The sequence below is a fragment of the Notothenia rossii genome, assembly GCF_949606895.1.
Source record: "Notothenia rossii genome assembly, chromosome: 8".
In the NCBI taxonomy this organism is placed as follows: domain Eukaryota; kingdom Metazoa; phylum Chordata; class Actinopteri; order Perciformes; family Nototheniidae; genus Notothenia; species Notothenia rossii.
The window spans coordinates 63,597,626-63,615,151 of record NC_136906.1 but is presented as its reverse complement, the minus strand read 5'-3'; the positions used below and the strand labels follow the sequence as shown (position 1 = coordinate 63,615,151).

The window sequence follows — 17,526 nt, the reverse complement described above, 5'->3', positions numbered from 1 at the left end:
TACTAGACAAAATCTGAGTACTTCTCCCACCTCTTGGGTTAAGTTGACATTCAATGCACCCTAGTCCAAATTCATCACTTCAAATGTTAAATGTTGTCTAGTAGTGCCTTGGTGACAAAAGGGATGTTGCTTAGTTTATGTTATAAGCTTGTTTATCAAAACTATATTAAGTTATGTTGTTCATATTGTTTGATATATTTTAGCTAAAAATGTTTAAAGAATAAACATTTATGTATTATATTTGTTTTAAGCATATGCATTTTATTTGTACTTTTCCTAAATACTTCAGATTTATTTATGTATTTTTGACTATTCTGTGCCTTTATTTTGAAGGCTAAAATATCTTACTTCCGTTCCTGGTGTCGTTGCCTATGGCCCACTTGATGCAGCTGATGTTCCGCTCGGCAGGGGAGCGGCGGGGCTCTTTTCACTCACTGAGACTCACAAACATAGACAGAGAGAGATGAAGCTTTGGTCGGCGTGCAGCTGCTCAAAAACATGGCCTTCAACCATTATAGTAAACGAGTCTATTTTCCTCTGTCTCTCTCTGCCTCCCTCTCTCTCTCCCTCTCTCAGTGGGGAGTCTTGTCTGATTTGTCAAGATAATAAATGCATCCCAATTTTTCTTGATAACCTGCTAATTAAATCTCAATGTCTAAAGAAAAAAAGGGAGGACAGAGTGTTTAAACATTTCATGTAGCATATTAAAATTGCTCACATCTATCCATCAATTATTGGAAAGAGCCTTGGGTTAACACTTCAGAGCGTGATTGCCTCTTTTATGAATGACACTTCATTTAGCTCAGTAGCTCTGTAATGTTCCCACAGCGGCTGGAGTTCAGTGAAGGCCTCGCGGCTGCAGCCTACAGCCAAATTAGGCAACAAAATGCTCCTGAAAGCAAGCAATTAAAAGTGAGGAATCTGTGTGTGTGGATTTGTGTGAGTGTGTTGTAGGGTCAGTTGTGCCACGCCTATGAAATGGGCAGCAGTTTAAACAGACACAGAGGTGTAGAGGCTATCAATGCTTTAGCTATACAGCATAATGGCCTGCTTTCCCCTCACCATCAATCTCTGTCACAGTCTACCCCTCCCACACACACATACACCCTGGAAAACAACACACACAAACAAATGCACACACACACACACATTCGAACCACACGCAGTGCGACAGGAGTTTAATTATGCCGCTAATCTTGAGTGACAGTGGCATGTATAATGGCTGATTCCCCGGGGGCCATGTGTCAAAGCATCCACCCATTCATCCAACCATCACTTCTTCTATTTATCATCTTTCCTACTTAGTCATCCACCCATATGCCCATGTTTCCACTCAACTTTCCATTTTTTATCCTCAGCATCCCTTCATCTGTCTTTTTATATCACTACCTGCTCCGCATCTTTATTCCTGTCCACGTCTTTGTCATCTATGTGGCCTGTGTAATAGTCAGCCTCTCTCATTTTCTTTTTGTCACACATCATCTGCTCATAGCAAAGGTGACTGACCGAGCCAATTTGGCCGTTGCCCCGGGGGCCACTGACCACTGGGACCTCGACCTCGGTTCACCTGAGGGTCAGGCCCCTGATGGTCAGAAGGGAATATATCAAACACATCTCATCTGTGTAAGAGTAATTCGGAGCACATATAAAAGCCTATGAGCTCTCTATTTAAAAATATATGAATTGTTAATGTAATTTTGTGATGATCACTGGTCCAGACTCTGAAATGAATATTTTATTATAGTCAACGCTACATCTTTGTGTTTCGGATTGTTGTTCGGGCAAAACAAGACATCATGGGATCTTGTAACGATCACTTTTCAGGATATTTTGAAATCTTAAAAAACAAATAATTAGTATAACAGTTGGGTAGTCAAATAATGGGTTGGCTCCCTATAATATAAGTACAGTAGACCTTATTATCAAAAGTTATTTTAAATGATATATTGCTTTTAAAATTGACAAGCAGGAATGTCACGTATGGGTTTGATTCAAACAGTAGTTTGTCTCAGCACAAGGTCGACCCAGTACCATTTATAACAAAATCTGCCTCAGCAGATGGAGCTGTCCAGCTGTCATGGATATGTATATGTTTAAAAGGAAAAACATGTTTTGCATTTCTGGTCCATGTTGGCCAAAATGTAAAAAAACTAAAAACAAAGCGAAAGAGGTAACGCTATCTTTCGTAAAGGCACATTAATTAAAACATATATTCCTGGAGATTAGCAGTCATTTTTAAAGAGAAAGAATTAAAATGCTTTGAAAAGACACATTTTTATGTTGATTGGAAAGGTTTGCCAACATATGCTGCTTACCTGTCAAGTCAATAAAGAAAGAAAGTGACAAAGAGAGAGAATCTTCCTCCTGCCAGATAGCGAGTGTGTGAGTACATGTTCCTTACTTTATCTGTCTCGACCAGATGTCACCAGATGCCTGCTGCTGCCAGCCTATCACAGCCCGCCCACACACACACACACACACACACACACACACACACACACACACACACACACACACACACACACACACACACACACACACACACACACACACACACACACACAGACTCAATGGCATACACACACACACACACACACACACACACACACACACACACACACACACACACACACACACACACACACACACACACACACACACACACACACACAAAATACATAAGGAAAACACTCCGACCTTCTGCCACTCATGAGATGCTACATCTCCTACACGTCGTCCTATTTGAAAACTATCTTTGAATGCAGACCCAGGTAGCTTATATGCATGTGGAATATCAGTAGCAGTAACTGAGCCAGTGTAGAGTAAACACACATCTGCTGTCTACACCACACAACATTGAGGATGGACATGATTTGACACGAAACGAAAGACAGAAAGAGAAAAGAAGGGTAAGAAGTCAATAAGATGGACTAAAACTAACTTAAGTATTATAAGAGTATAGGTGTCAAATTATGTATTTTTGCCACTTAGGGGAGAGAGATCATCTTTAAACACAACTGAAATAATACCACCATTTAAATTGATATGGTGTATTATTTAGACAAGGACCACCGTTAGTATTAATTTGGAGTCTGTAAAATGTCAATCCAATCATTTTAACTCTCATTTAAGCTCTGTTTACGGCTAAAAAATAACTGGCTTTCGTTGAAAATGACTCTGTGAATGAGCTGTGAAGTCACCTGTCTTAGTAGCTCCAACTTTCAAAATACTGTAACATTTTGGGGGATATTTAAACATATTTTAAGTATGTATAGGTTTTTTTTGTTAAGTTAAGGATAAGAAAAATTGGGGAAAGCTTTATAGTTGGCACCTGAGTGTCGGCAAGTTGAAGAAAAAAAGAATTCAGACAGTACAGACACCTGTCACCATCTGAAGTTAGGAGGTGGATATGTCAATCACATAAACACAGTATGATCAGATCCGACAAAGTAGATTCACTCTGAAGTATTACGCATTATAATGAAGCAGACCCAGAACCAATATAGAGCTGGTGTCAGAATGGAGGGTGAGGTCCAATCTCGAATCTTAGTAACTGTTTCTTAATCTCTTGATGTGCTTGTGCAGCAAGAGAGCACCTTTTAGCCGTTGGCCCAGTGGCACAAGGGTGGTTCAGACAGACTCAGTTTTCAGCATCACTCACTTCTTTTTGAGAGCATTGCGTCACTGACAGTATTGATGTTGCCAGACAGGAATCCACAGGCACCGCCACTGATTTTCTGTAGATGCAAAACAAAAACAACATGAATTCTAAGGGTTATTCAACACAACTCACCATGTGGACGTACATTTTCTGACCATGTTTGCCTTTGGAATTTGAGACAATGAAACATTCTATTCCTTTTTTCTATTCCCAGCTGATACTATGAGATGTCAATTTCATGGTGATATATTGAACAGTTTACAAGGTCAAATAAAACTGCTCAAAGTATAACATATATATAATGTTCATAACAATGCAATACACATCCATGTTACCTTGAGTTTCCATCACACAATACCACAACATCTGTGTTCTCAGACTGGAACTAGAACAAGTGGTCACAGGATATAACAACAGATTTGCACATGTAGGAATATCAAAGATATCATTACACTTAGTTTCATTGTAATGAATGTAAATGTATGGGAACAAGATATAGACATTTTCCCACAACTTTGATTTCCACATTTCTGAAATCTCATTAACATCCCATTTAAAGTGTCATTTCAAAAATATTAACCTATTATCATTGTGAAACATTACTTGAGGCTTTGTGAAATGATTGTCATTAATTTCAAAATTACTTCATATGCCTAAAAGCGATGCACCAACCAAGGTATCTTTCCCCCTACTGTATAATTATTTTAGTGCTAGGTGATTATTACACATCCTAAGCATCCGTAGCCAACTGTGCTTATACAAGACTTTGCAACAGTGACTGAGGGGGGCTTTTTCTTTCCAGGAATCCTAAATTGGATTTTGTTGGGCTTTGCAAATTGAGCACAGGGTGACATAATTAAGTACACTTAAAATAATGTCCCTGAACATTTTATTCATTTTGTCCAAGGTAAACAAGGAAATGAAAACACAACAGGGAAAACAAAAAGCAGCACTTTGCCAAACTGCCTTCCTTAAGAAATCCATTTTAATCTCAAAATCTTAATTTGGGTCTGCAACAAATGAATTATGGGTAAGTAGAGAGCAGGTTACCAACAGATTCAGAATGTGTGTGTGTGTGTGTGTGTGTGTGTGTGTGTGTGTGTGTGTGTGTGTGTGTGTGTGTGTGTGTGTGTGTGTGTGTGTGTGTGTGTGTGTGTGTGTGTGTGTGAAAGAGTGTGTTTTGTATCTACCGTTTGGATGTAGACATTTGTGCCGTGAATCACACACTAATTCTGTTTTATTTGTGGTCCTTGTCTCAGAAAGCGTTTTTCCTTTTTAATAGGCTTGCCTCAAGTGAGTGAGTGTGTGTGTGTGTGTGTGTGTGTGTGTGTGTGTGTGTGTGTGTGTGTGTGTGTGTGTGTGTGTGTGTGTGTGTGTGTGTGTGTGTGTGTGTGTGTGTGTGTGTGTGTACTCAGTCATGAGTGTGTGTGCCTAGAGGCAGAACTGTGAGTGCTATTAGACCTGGATATTGCAGCAGTAGCTCACGGGAGTTCAATACAATTCAGTGCGTTTGTCAAATATTTATCAAGAGCGGGGTCTAAGTGCATGATGTAAATCACAACAAGCTTTAAGTCTCATTATGGAATCCTGCCTTAGGTCAAATGCAATGCAATACATTTAATTCAGCCGCTTCTATGGGCTCTTTTTCACCATAAGAAATATTCTCAAGGACAGCCTTTCCTTATATCATCCATATTTGTTTGACAATGTCTGCACTTTAGGATAAAGCAGAAATACCTTTAACCCTCACAATAATTACATGTCCTGGCTCTACATTGTATGACATTAATGTCCACTGTAAATACATTGAAACCACTGAATTATCCCCACATGGTTAGTAGCTATTGCCTCGATGAATCACAGGGTCATTTCACCTTTCAGGAGTTTCCTCTCTAAGGAAACATACGTCCTGAATTGCTTGCAATAGCAACAACGTAAGTGCTAGTTTTTTGTTAAGGGTAATTTTCATTTAAATAAAAAAAGCAGAAACAAATGTGGTCCAAATCTCTCTTGTTATGCTTTTTGGTTAACAAACAGCTTTATTTTTTATGAAGGCTGTAACTTCAAGCCTCACAACCAACCACACATCTTAGTAAGTAATGTTTTTTTTAATTTTTTTTTAATTTAGTCTTTATGTATTCAGGTTGTATGTTTATGTTACTTATGAAAATCACACACAGACACTAATTTAACTTACTGTTCTACTTAATTGAGTGCATGCAATCTTGTTAAATGTAGTTATTGTTAATGTTAAAGTATTGGTCAAAGTGTCAGTGTCTAGCAGTTCACCTTCCTCCTGGCAAAAGGCTGAGCTACTTCTTCTTCTATTATTTTATGGCGGTTGGCAAACAACTTTTAGGTGCATTTACGGCCAACTTCTGGAATGGTGTGTGGATCAGCACGGTGATAAACTGAATTCTTAAAATAATTCCTGTCCTTTTAAAAAACCTAAATACTGCCCTGTATGCTACATCCCCTGAACTAAAAGGCTGAGCTGCTGAATCACACCTGCCTATATACATGTGCCTGCCTGATTGGACTGTGCCATTCCCTTAAAACCCAAGGGGTGTTCACAGAGGTTCTCCATCCACCCACCGGGAGAGAAGAACAGATTTCTCCCCTGCAATAAACTATGGACTGGGCAGCATGGCTATATATTCTCTCAGTGCGGAGAGGCTGGCAGAATGTGTTTGTGGCCCTTGGTAAGAGGAGCACTCAACATATTTGTTTTTCTTTGTATAATTAACCCTTTTTTTTCATCTCAATTGGTTTTATTACACATCCTCAAAACTGGATAATAGAATAAAATCGCTATTTTGCATCATCATCTTAAGAACACATTGTCAATAGTTTCTGTGGGGACTGTCTCTTAGAGGTATTGGTCATATTTCCAATGAAACTGGTTGACAGTGTGCTCTGTGGATTACAAGGATGGTCATATTGATCTCTTAAGTATTGAATGTAAATGTATGTTTTGAGTAATTATAAATGTTAATAGAATTATTAATTGGCAATTCTAATATATTCAGAAGTAGCCCTCGTATATGGGACATTTATTAATTATTACAGCACCAAGGATGTAGTTTCTGCGAAGAAGAAGAAAGGTTACTGTGAGAGTTTGTTTAATGGATTTTTTAGGCATGCCTTCTTTAAAATGAAACGTTGTAAGTCTCACTCTGGGCTCTGCCATTAGACACTCAAACAGACATACTTTTATTCTAATTAAGACAACGTAAACTGGGACATTTCCAAAGTTAGTCAATTGGGGCAGGGCGTCTACGACCCCAGTCTTTCATCATGTAATAAAGCAGAAACTTAGTGATGGTGATTGGAGCAGAGATAGACCAGACAAATGGATAAACGTAGCTGCAGTTCAAGGGGAAAATTCAACAAAGAGAGACAGAGGAAAACTATTTAATTAGCCTACATACATTGTAACTGCAGAGAGAAAGTAAGTAGGCGGTAGAAGAAACTAACAGAGAGAGTCTGATGAGAGCAGAAAGACAGACAGAGCAGGGGATAGAGATGTAGAAAAGAGGATATCGATTGGTTAAAAATGCATGAGGTGTCTGGTGTGCATCTCATTTCTAATGCCTTGTGACCAGACAGTCTGAAGAGAGAGCATCATCCCCTTGAATAACTGCGCTGAATAGATCTTTTTATATTTTTTCCTGTCAGTCAGTAAGTCTGATGGTCAGTCTACTCCAGGACCAGGAAATGGGAACATATGAACAATTCCTGAAGTGACTGTCAATTCCTTACACAATCTCAAATTAGATCTTTAGGACAGACTGTCCGCAATGACAATGCTAGCATAATATTTAGTAGGTATAACGTTATGAATATTTTCATAGTGATGCATGCTACTTGCTGATAGTACTTGAACAGTTGCAGCTTATTGGAATGTCACCAGACCAGATCTGACTTGTTGATACTGCACCCAAAGCATAGATTGTTTGATGCCATACATTGCTCATTTCCGAATAAATTGGCTAAAAATCAAACAAAAACAGTCAAAGCAATGGGGCCAAGTTAATTAGGAATAGCCAAAGCTAGCCAAGGCTAAAGCTAAATGTGTTGGCTTTGATTGAAACATGAAGGATTTTGACTTTAATTGAGCTAATAATATATTAGTTATCATCTCATAATTTAGGTTGCAGCTACATTTCTCTCATTTTGAATTAAAGCATTTTAATTAACTATGCTAAAATATAGGATAGCTCACCTAGCTTAGCCGAGTAGCAATAACATCCCAGCTTTTGATTCTTGTGGAATTCACAGTGTGGTGAGGGTAGTTTTAAATTACATAGGCTATTTAAATGTAACACATTTTAGATAAACAGGCTATGTTACATACTTTTCAGGTTGAATATTACCAAGAGATTATAACGTTGTTTGCTAATAGTGTTCGTTCGCCAGCCCCTTATACAGAGCGCAGTTTTCAGGTTTTGTCTTCTTCTTAGATATGTAATATAAAAAAAACAATATAACAATGTTAAAATGACAACGGACCTCATCGTTATTCCCTCTGGTTAGTTTTCAGTCAGTCCATGTATGTAATATTAGTCCCTGCGCTCAATTTGTTCTTGACACTGTGACTTTAATTTCCACTTCCTCCCTGCTCTCTGCTGTCTTTCCATCTGGTTGGCCTTCCTCTGCCAAAACTGTGATTGCAAGTGTGAGTGTGGATGTGCTTGTGTGTGTGTGAGAGAGAGTGTGCTTGTGTGTGCATGTGTGTTTACTATACTGTCCAATACGTTTCCGGGTCTGTGAACTTGTATCAAGACACAGCATGGTTTGGCGTCTGTGACAAGCAAGTGCCAGTGTGACGGAAAGACCCGACGACTGGCAGATCAGAGTCATGATGAGAGGAATATCACTTCCTGGCTGAGCCACAGAGCCAAAATGACTGCTGAAGGCACATGGGCCGCTCAGGTACGTATGCACACATCCAACTGGCCTGCGTCCCCACCAGTCTGTTTCCTGTGAAGAGTTGTTCACAGCCAAATTTGTTTGTTAATGCTGGCATTGCAAACAAAGGGAAGAGCCAGGAAAAGGCTTTTTACATTTCCTCAGCCAGAAATTTCAAAATGTGTAAATGAAAATCCTTCAAGAGAGTTATGTGTCTCATTAAAGTCTAATATAATTTAAATAAATGTGTTAAATTAAACGTTAATTTAGCAAACGTTTTTGCTCAATGTCAACAAATGTTTCCCTTTCTACAGACATCAGGAGCAATTTAAGGTTCAGAGTTTGCTCAGGTTCAGAGTTCTTAACAGTGTCCAAATTAATCCAACCTTATATACAGCTGTGAATATAAACAAATGATCTTCCGTTGAACAGAAGAACGATGAACCAAACTAAAGTAGTGCTTCGCATTTGGTGTGAACTCAGTAGAACTCATGTGGACAAACCATCAACTGTTGGATTACAAGAAGCTCAGGTCTTCATAATGAATCATAATTGACATCTTTGTTTCAATAACTGACATTTAAAATGTGTAATAAGCAGGTAACTGACATTCATTTTCATTTATTTTGTATTCTATATTATCACTTTTTCAGTTTAAGAAAGATCTAATAAGCTGCAGGCCACTTGGATTTAGCAGATTTCATGATCATACAGACGTCAACTCCACTAGTTGACATAATTATCTGAAACAGCAAGAATATTTTCCAGGCCAGCACATGCGGCCAATAATCAGTGCTGTGCGTGTGTGATTGTGTGTGTGTGTGTGTGTGTGTGTGTGTGTGTGTGTGTGTGTGTGTGTGTGTGTGTGTGTGTGTGTGTGTGTGTGTGTGTGTGTGTGTGTGTGTGTGTGTGTGTGTGTGTGTGTGTGTGTGTGTGTGTGTGTGTGTGTGTGTGTGTGTGTGTGTGTGTGTGTGTGTGTGTGTGTGCACATGTCTTATCCCATCAGTAGTATAGCTGTGGGCTGGTTTACATTTGCATAATGAAGTCAATAACAATGGCCTCCTGGGAGAGAGCATGGTGACATTATTACTAATTCAATAAGAGTTTGTGCATGTGTGCGACTTTGGGGAAGAAAAAAAAATGGCACTGGACAGTATGTGGTTAAAGAGAAAAAGATAAGTGCAAGAGGTGAAAAGGAGGAGATCAAAAATAAATAGGGGGAGAAAGCAAGCGAAACTAGAACAGGGTGAAGAAGAAAGAAAGAGGGAGAGTGGACCAAGAGGTGAGGGGGAAAGAAGGACATCATGTTAGAGAAGCAGAGAGAAGTGTGGAAGGACCGTGGGGGAGGTACAAGGTTAGAGAAAACAGGAAGACAAAACACAAGTATAGGTGAAGGAGTCATGCAGTAATGAAGACGCAGAGAGAGTTACGGAGAGACAGAGATGTACAGTATGGTCGGAGTGTGACTGTTGTCTTCTTCACTTGTGTTTTAATCACAGACTCGGTGCCCTCGTTGTCCTCTGCTGGTTCAATGCCTGGGGCTGTCTGCAAGTCCAAAACAGGCCGCTGCAGCTCTGTGAAAAGCTGTTACAGAAAAGGGGCTTTATTAGTCGATACCAGTGTGGTGGATGAAGCATTTCAATCGTTTACTTAGGTTGGAGTAATACCAAGCTGTGAAAAGACTCAAGTGCTTCATTCAAAACCTTACGTAAGTCAAATTATGTTATTTGATCAAAAACTGGAGCAAACCGAAAAATGGTGCAGAGATGTTCCCTGTCAGTTTGTTACATTGAGACAATACGTTTCGGATTAATATAACATTGTTTTGTAGGTTGTGTTTTACTGTTGTAGATGTTATTTGATAGTTTTATTATACAGTAATGCATCCTTTTCTATTCTATTATGTCCTGTAAAAATCACATATTTCTAAAAAAACACTTTTTCACAAGCTCAAAATAACACTATTTACAGCTTTGTGAAAATTTACTTTCCAACAATGAGGCTTTAAAGTTTATTCAGCCTTAAAGGTCTCTTTTTCAACCCAAAAAGGAACCCTTTCATTTAATTCAGCTTATCGGAAAATAATAACAAAACCAACACATTTGGACTGGAGGTATGTGGTTTTCATGGAAAAACATTTTTTAATTATCATCTCTAAAGTAGTAACGAAGTAGAGTACAATGTACAATGTACTACCAAGATATGTCCCACCACTCATCAAAGATTAAGATATAATATATGACTTGCTTCTAGAAGAAATGACAAAAACCGGCCATTATTTAATGTTCATGCATCCTGATAGCAGAAAGCTCAGGTGTGACTAATATAATTAATGAGAGCTCTGTTCTATTTAAAGGCCCTGCACAGGTGTTTTCACTTATCTGCTTAATTAAACCTCCAGTCGTGTTGAAGTAGAGCAAAGAGCTGGAATTACATTGTACCAAGGAACCCTATGGAGCAATTATTAAAAATACAATGTGTGAGACTGACCGTTGAGCGGCACGACCAAGCAAGGAGGCAGAGGCAGAGAGTTCAAATATAACCTGGTGTGGGCATTTATTTCTCATGTGCACATAGTCACCAGCCTTAATATGACTGTCCCTGAACACAGTCAGCAGCCACAAGGATCTCCCACACACTACCTGTCCACTGACAGGGAAAACAGAGCCTAAATACACACACACACACTAATCAACCAACAAGACACAGGTGAGGGGGGAGGAGACAACACAGGGCACCAGGTGAACACAATCAGCAACAACAGACAAGACGGGAGGGGGAACACTTTTCAAACACAAACATTATAACTGAACAGAATAACACGGTGGTAACTTGTACAATTAATGCAACTTTACATCATGACCTTTACACGCTAAAACATATCAATTGCACACAATGACTAATCTTAACCACTGTCAATCTTACAAAAACAAACACTTTCGGCGCTCTCGCTATAACTCCCCTCTCTTTCCAGGTGGAGCCGAGGGCCCGACGAGCGTCTGCGAGACGACATTCCAATTTAATACGGTTCAATCATTTAATATATACTACATCAATAAATAGTATAAAAATGTGCAAATATGCAATGTTTAACTGTACTGTGCAAATTACGCTAATAAAGTGCAAACTGTTCACTAAAGTGCTGAGCGACATTTGTCCTGTGCAAATCCACATGTGCAATATTACCGAAGCCGTCAGTTAACATTGACGAAGTTACCTTCGTCACACAATGTCTCGCCAACCAAACAGGTACAGTGATATATTGTGTAACTGTTTGTAATTTATCAAAACGCTTTCATAGCTTTTACATCTTATCTGATTGAACTATGGTGTGTATTGAGAGTAATGTTCAGACCTGGAGTTTGTGTCTAAACACTGATCACAGGCTTCACAGGAGAGTCAACCTTCTCATTTATTTATACTTGAATTCGTTATCACTTAGAATTTCGGAACGGCGTGCTTTCACACACTACATGTCAACTGACATTGTGTTTTAGTGAGCCTTTTATCCTAATGCTTTCATACACGATAAACAGGTAAGTGGTTTCAAACAAATTCTAGGTTCATACAGGGAAATATTTAGGAACCGAAGCAGCATTATGTCACGTCAAGTAGATCAGATTAATCCAATAATATCTGCATGGAACATATCTAACCACTTTATTAAATGAAACATGAGGCAACAAATAGAAAGCCTAAAACACAATTGATTTTACGAAGCATATGAGTTGAAGTTTCGCCAATACACCAATTACATTTGAGGTGAAGCAGTGAAAAAAGTAGAAAAGTCAACATTTAATGTCTGCATGGAAACTATGAAAACCAACCTTGTGTTAGTATGTGCAGCAGCCCCCCCCCAAAAAAAACTCCCCCCTCAAACCTCATTGAATAAGAATCCCTTCCTCCTCAGAAATACCTACCACCGACAGTTAGTGATGTTGTGATAAAATGCAGCTTTCCGGTGTTTTCAATTAACCCCTAAGTCTGCAACTACAAGTCGGAAGACCTGCGTGTTGTAGAGGGTTCATACCACATGTCAGGTTTTTAGAAAAGTAGAAAAATCGATTATCAGCTTACTGGTGACGATAAAAAGCTTTTAGTTGACTCAGACCTGAACAGAAATTGGAGTCTTAAAGGACTGGAGGTCATGCTGTTAGTGATGTACAAGAACTGTTCAAGTTGGCTGAAAGTCATGGAAGTATGAGTCATACAATGCAGAGCCTTTCTTGATTGGCTCTACATGAAGTGCTGCTGCAAGTGCAACAGTTCGCCCTGGGGTGTTGGAGCAGCCTCTTGGTCCTGATCACAGCCAGCCGTGTAGCCCAGCTGACACAGGTGTGGGTGTTTGTTCCCTGTCCAGGGTGCTGAGCAGGCTTCAGCCGGACCAGATAGCTCTTCTGCTGTCCGAAGCTCTGAACCTCAGCCAGAGCCGGAGGTGCTATAAAGTTTTCTGGGCTGACAATTTAAACGAGCCAAAAATATCCTCCAGTTTTGAGTGTGATGCTCAGAAGTGTAGTGTCGTAAAACGTTCCCAAATCTCACAGCTACCAGGATGTTCTGTGTGTGTGTTATCTCTTCAATACATCGAGTTACAGATGGAGGGAATTATTCAGGATGCGTCTCTCTGTCAAACACACACACACAATCACAGACACACACACACACTCATACTGAATAATGTGGCGCAGACATGAGCGTTGTTCTAGTTGATTGCTGTTGGTTTCATCAGATTACTTTGGATGGTTGGTTTCATCAGAACACATCTCACGGGGGTGGGCATTTGTGTGTGTGCGCATTTGTGTGTGTGTGTATATATATAGCAGCAGTCAAAAATAATAATTAAATGACAGATAAATAACAAAAAAACTAAAGGAGGCCGACGGTTAACATTCATTAAGTGGATGAGCCATGTTATAAGTACCTTGACTGATTTTAAATAAACATCAGCAACTGGGAACAGTTTGTTTTTGTCAGTTTCTCTTGCTTTGGCTGATATTTTTTTTCTTTGTACTTTGCAAAAACATGAAACTAACCTTTTAGTGTTTTTCAGGGAAGCAGGGACATTTAAACTAAGGATGTGCTTAATGTGCATGCCCCTAAGTGCAAGAAGAGATGAAAACAAGATGAAGGAATATAATTATTCGAAAATCAAGAAAAATACATATTTTTTGCACTTGCCAAGAGAAAAACACAGGAAAGGATAATGGCTCGAGATATGTTTTTAATTTCCCCACTTTCATTGTATTTTGGACTACAGTGGAATGCAAGTCTAATGTGGGAAGTACAATACGCGTGTCAAATAATTCATGATCATTTTACAATTGTAATACATATCAACATATTTGTTTTAACAACATTCCAAGGAATGGCGCAATAACAAGTAATGCCTGTTGTTTTCTGTTCAAATGTTATGTGTGTGTGTAGCGTCCTCCAGCCCACAGCCCCCTCTCTGCGTCCTAAATATAAAGCAGTCCAGTCCAATGTTAACACCAGCTGCTGTCTGTACCTCTAATTATAGCCTCTGCAGAGCAGGCTCCCACGGCAAGACTGGGGGTCAGGTTACTTATTCCCAATGCACACACACCCTCATTCAAACTGGGTCTTAAAAACAGTTTCTGACACGACCTTAAAACTCGCATTGGGTTCTCCTAGATATTTATTCACTTATTTACTCTTTATTTTGGCCCCTGTTTGACAAGACGGGGTACTTAGGAGGACATATCCCTTGGAGGAAGTGCACGAATGGTTGCGAGATTACGAATTTTAAAGTTCTGGGAATGTTTTTTTTGTTGAGGGCACAAAATGAAATTGCCTGCTCTCCTGTTGTGTTACAGTACAACAACTGGTGATGTTGTTATTGGGGGACCAACCAAGGGTTTATTATTCAGAAAATGGAACTAAAACATTTAGTAAATGACACGAAATTAATGATTGCACTTTTTCAGTAACCTCACAGGTGTTAGGGAGTATTTTCAGTGAACAGGTCGGTATAAGTCAGGTCATGTGCCCCTCAAAGCAGAATAGCCGATGATAGCTGCCTCTGTCTGCCTCCAATCCTTCTAACATGATTAATAAGCTCTGTGTTGCCAAGACACAAAGCACAGGATACTTTTACACCTTTATCTTTTCGCTTTGTCCTTTTCTCCTCTCCATCCTTTGATCTTTTGCTCCTCTTCACTCTTTTTCTTCAAGCACTGTCCCTCCCTTCTCTTCTACTATCTCTCTATTTTGGACCCTCAGAGGGGGCAGGGTGACTCGCAGTCAGTCACCTCCTTCTCCCTGCTCCTGTCTTTCTGTCTCACTCTCTTCAGCAGTTCAAACTGAATCTCCAAAAACTTTGACTCTTGGACACAAACTAAATCCTTCAAGAAGAACGTTGAATTAAACACAAACTCAAAAATTCAAACGGCCTGTTTACTGGATTTCTTTCCATTCTCCCCTGTAGGGTAGGTTTGAGTGTATTTTTAGACCTGCTGTGATCCAGCTTAACTACAATTGCTGTGCGCTTTTTGCTGCCTGGATTTGAGCGTTGCCTCCATCGTCTTTTTCTCACAATCAACTGGGGCCAAAGAGGATTTAACGAAGGAGTTACATGCACGTTTCCATGGTAACGGTGCATTTTCAGATCCTTTGAAGGACTGAAGGTTATCACTGAACATCCGGCAAACTCCCAAGGTAATGTGGAAATCCATGTCACTGTGGCTGAACTTTAGAATAATGATCTGATCAGACACCACTGAAGGCTGGAGGTCTAACTGGTTGTTTTTTCTTATTGCGAATTTTAATATCTACTAAAGGTTAGCTGCTGCTCAGGGCATGCTCCCAAACGTTATACCTTAGAGAACTGCAAATGTAATGTTGTTTGAGGAATATTAATGTTATGGTCGAGAACACCAAAAGTGATGAACATTTGTGTTATAATCTATGTTGTTTATCTGCACATTGTCATTTTTATTTTACTCTGTAGAGAAGAAAGAGGACTAGGGCCGAGGTGAACATTTTGAATTTTATGTTTTCAGTCTGAAAAAAAAAGAAAATAATTATTGCTTGCGTCCAAGAACTAAAAAATGTCCTTTTGGTCAGACCTAAAAAAATAAATAATCATATGTGGCTGTAATCCTCTTCAGTAGAAATCAACTTTGAAATCCTAATTTGTTTTCCAAATACTGCGCTGTAGCCACTTCCACACAAAAATCTGTTTTTAGTTTATCAGACCTCCTTGACAAATGTGTTGAAGTAAACTAAGAGAAAATATCAAAGAATAATTGTGTCATGTGAGGGATTTATCAAATCAAATCAAGTTTTCTTTATATAGCACATTTAAAAGTGATTTTTGGTCGAGCCAAAGTGCAGTACATGTAATAAAATGTTATCATTTTTGCATGTTCAAACAGTAAGATAAAGTAATATCACAAATATATGACTGAGGATTGGTTGACACACAAACCAAAGAGCTACTTTGACTATTGTATAAAGGCCTAAAATGTGCAGTTTAGTGGTTATGACACGACAACAACACCATTGTACACGTATTTGGAGCTTTCTGTAATCATTGTGAAATATTGGATCATCTACCTCTTTGGGCCTTCAACCTTTATTTGTATGAAACCATCTGAAGAGTTTAGACATCAAATAAATAAAAACAGAAATCTACAATGTATAGAAATCTGAAGCATGACACATACTCTAAAAGCTTATCATGATGTTTCAACCTAATAGGAAAAGTTAATAAAAAGTGCAGTATTGACCTCTGAGATGAAGTGCTGTAAGTGTAAAGTAGCTACTGTATAAAAGTACAGTAGTTTAGTGTTACTAAGGAACTTCCTACCAATGGTACCAAACAAGCTGACTTTATAAGCAACCTATTCGTTATTATTTTTGTGTTCTTTATTTCATGACTCACACTATCCACAGTGCCTCTGTCGCCTTTCATTCGCCCTCAAACACCAGTCAGTATCTGCACCCACATCGTTCTAATTCTGTCCATTCCTTTGGTGTGGAGGAGGACTCAGCAGCAGTTGGTGTCCTTGAGTTTGTGTGTGTGTGTGTGTGTGTGTGTTCGCGTGTGTGTGGATCAGCTCAGCTTGGTGGTAACAACAGGTGGGCTGGGTCATCAGGACAGATACATATGACTGCGAGGAAAAAAAATGTTGGCAGACTGTGACTTACTTTGACATAAAACACGGCTCTATGTAAGAGAACCATGCTGTAATTAGATGGTCTGGTGAAGAGCGGTGGAGTGGATGATCGCACAGTGCAGCCTTTTCTCTTCTCTCTGCTCTAGGTCAATCAGACTGTGCTCTACCTTCTGTCATTGTAACACCCTGACTGTTTTACCTTCTGTCGATCAATGCCTTAGCCTGACCAGCCGCTAAAGAAATCAATGGCCAGCTTTGATATCACACACACACTCTCATACCTTTGCCCACACTGGCTGTTGTTCACCAGATCAATGGTTTCTTGAATCACATTCGAGCGTGCGTGCGTGGGCAGAATTATGTTAAACCGATTTTGTAGTTTGCTATCTGATTGCAGAAACAGAAAGGTCAGCCTGAGACCTGAATCCAAACACATCAATTGGCCACATTATACAACCGTCCTGGATCACATACAGTACATTGTGCAGCAGATACATAAATGTTTTTGTTGTTGCAGTTAGTATACAAGAAATCAACATTGTTTACTGGATATTTCTAATAGAAGATGATACATGTGCCGTCTGACGTCAATATAACTGTGACTTCGGAGAGCTCCTGCCAATCAAACTTTACAAAGAACTTCTGTTATTTGCAGTCTTTAGAGTGTTTTGCTTCTCTCATTTTGTGTTGTGCTGTTTATCGTGGGAAAATTATAGACGATACATTTAAGCACACTCAAATATCAAACATTTATCGACACTTCCACCATCCTCTCTCTTCATCACAACGTTCTCAACCTTACTCCAAAAGTGCTGG

The 17,526-nt window shown here is 39.3% G+C and overlaps 1 protein-coding gene across 2 annotated transcripts in view; it reads right to left on the bottom strand.

Annotated features, from left to right (window-relative positions):
• The window catches only part of nkain2 (sodium/potassium transporting ATPase interacting 2), a gene marked incomplete at its 3' end in the record, with an annotated part of 150,427 nt that overhangs the window by 91,917 nt on the left and 40,984 nt on the right, over window positions 1–17,526 (bottom strand). For both annotated transcript variants that reach the window (XM_079643473.1, XM_079643474.1), the window contains exon 2: window positions 3,662–3,737. In XM_079643473.1, the coding sequence (XP_079499599.1) occupies window positions 3,662–3,737 (76 nt within the window). The remainder of the gene's footprint in view (window positions 1–3,661; window positions 3,738–17,526) is intronic.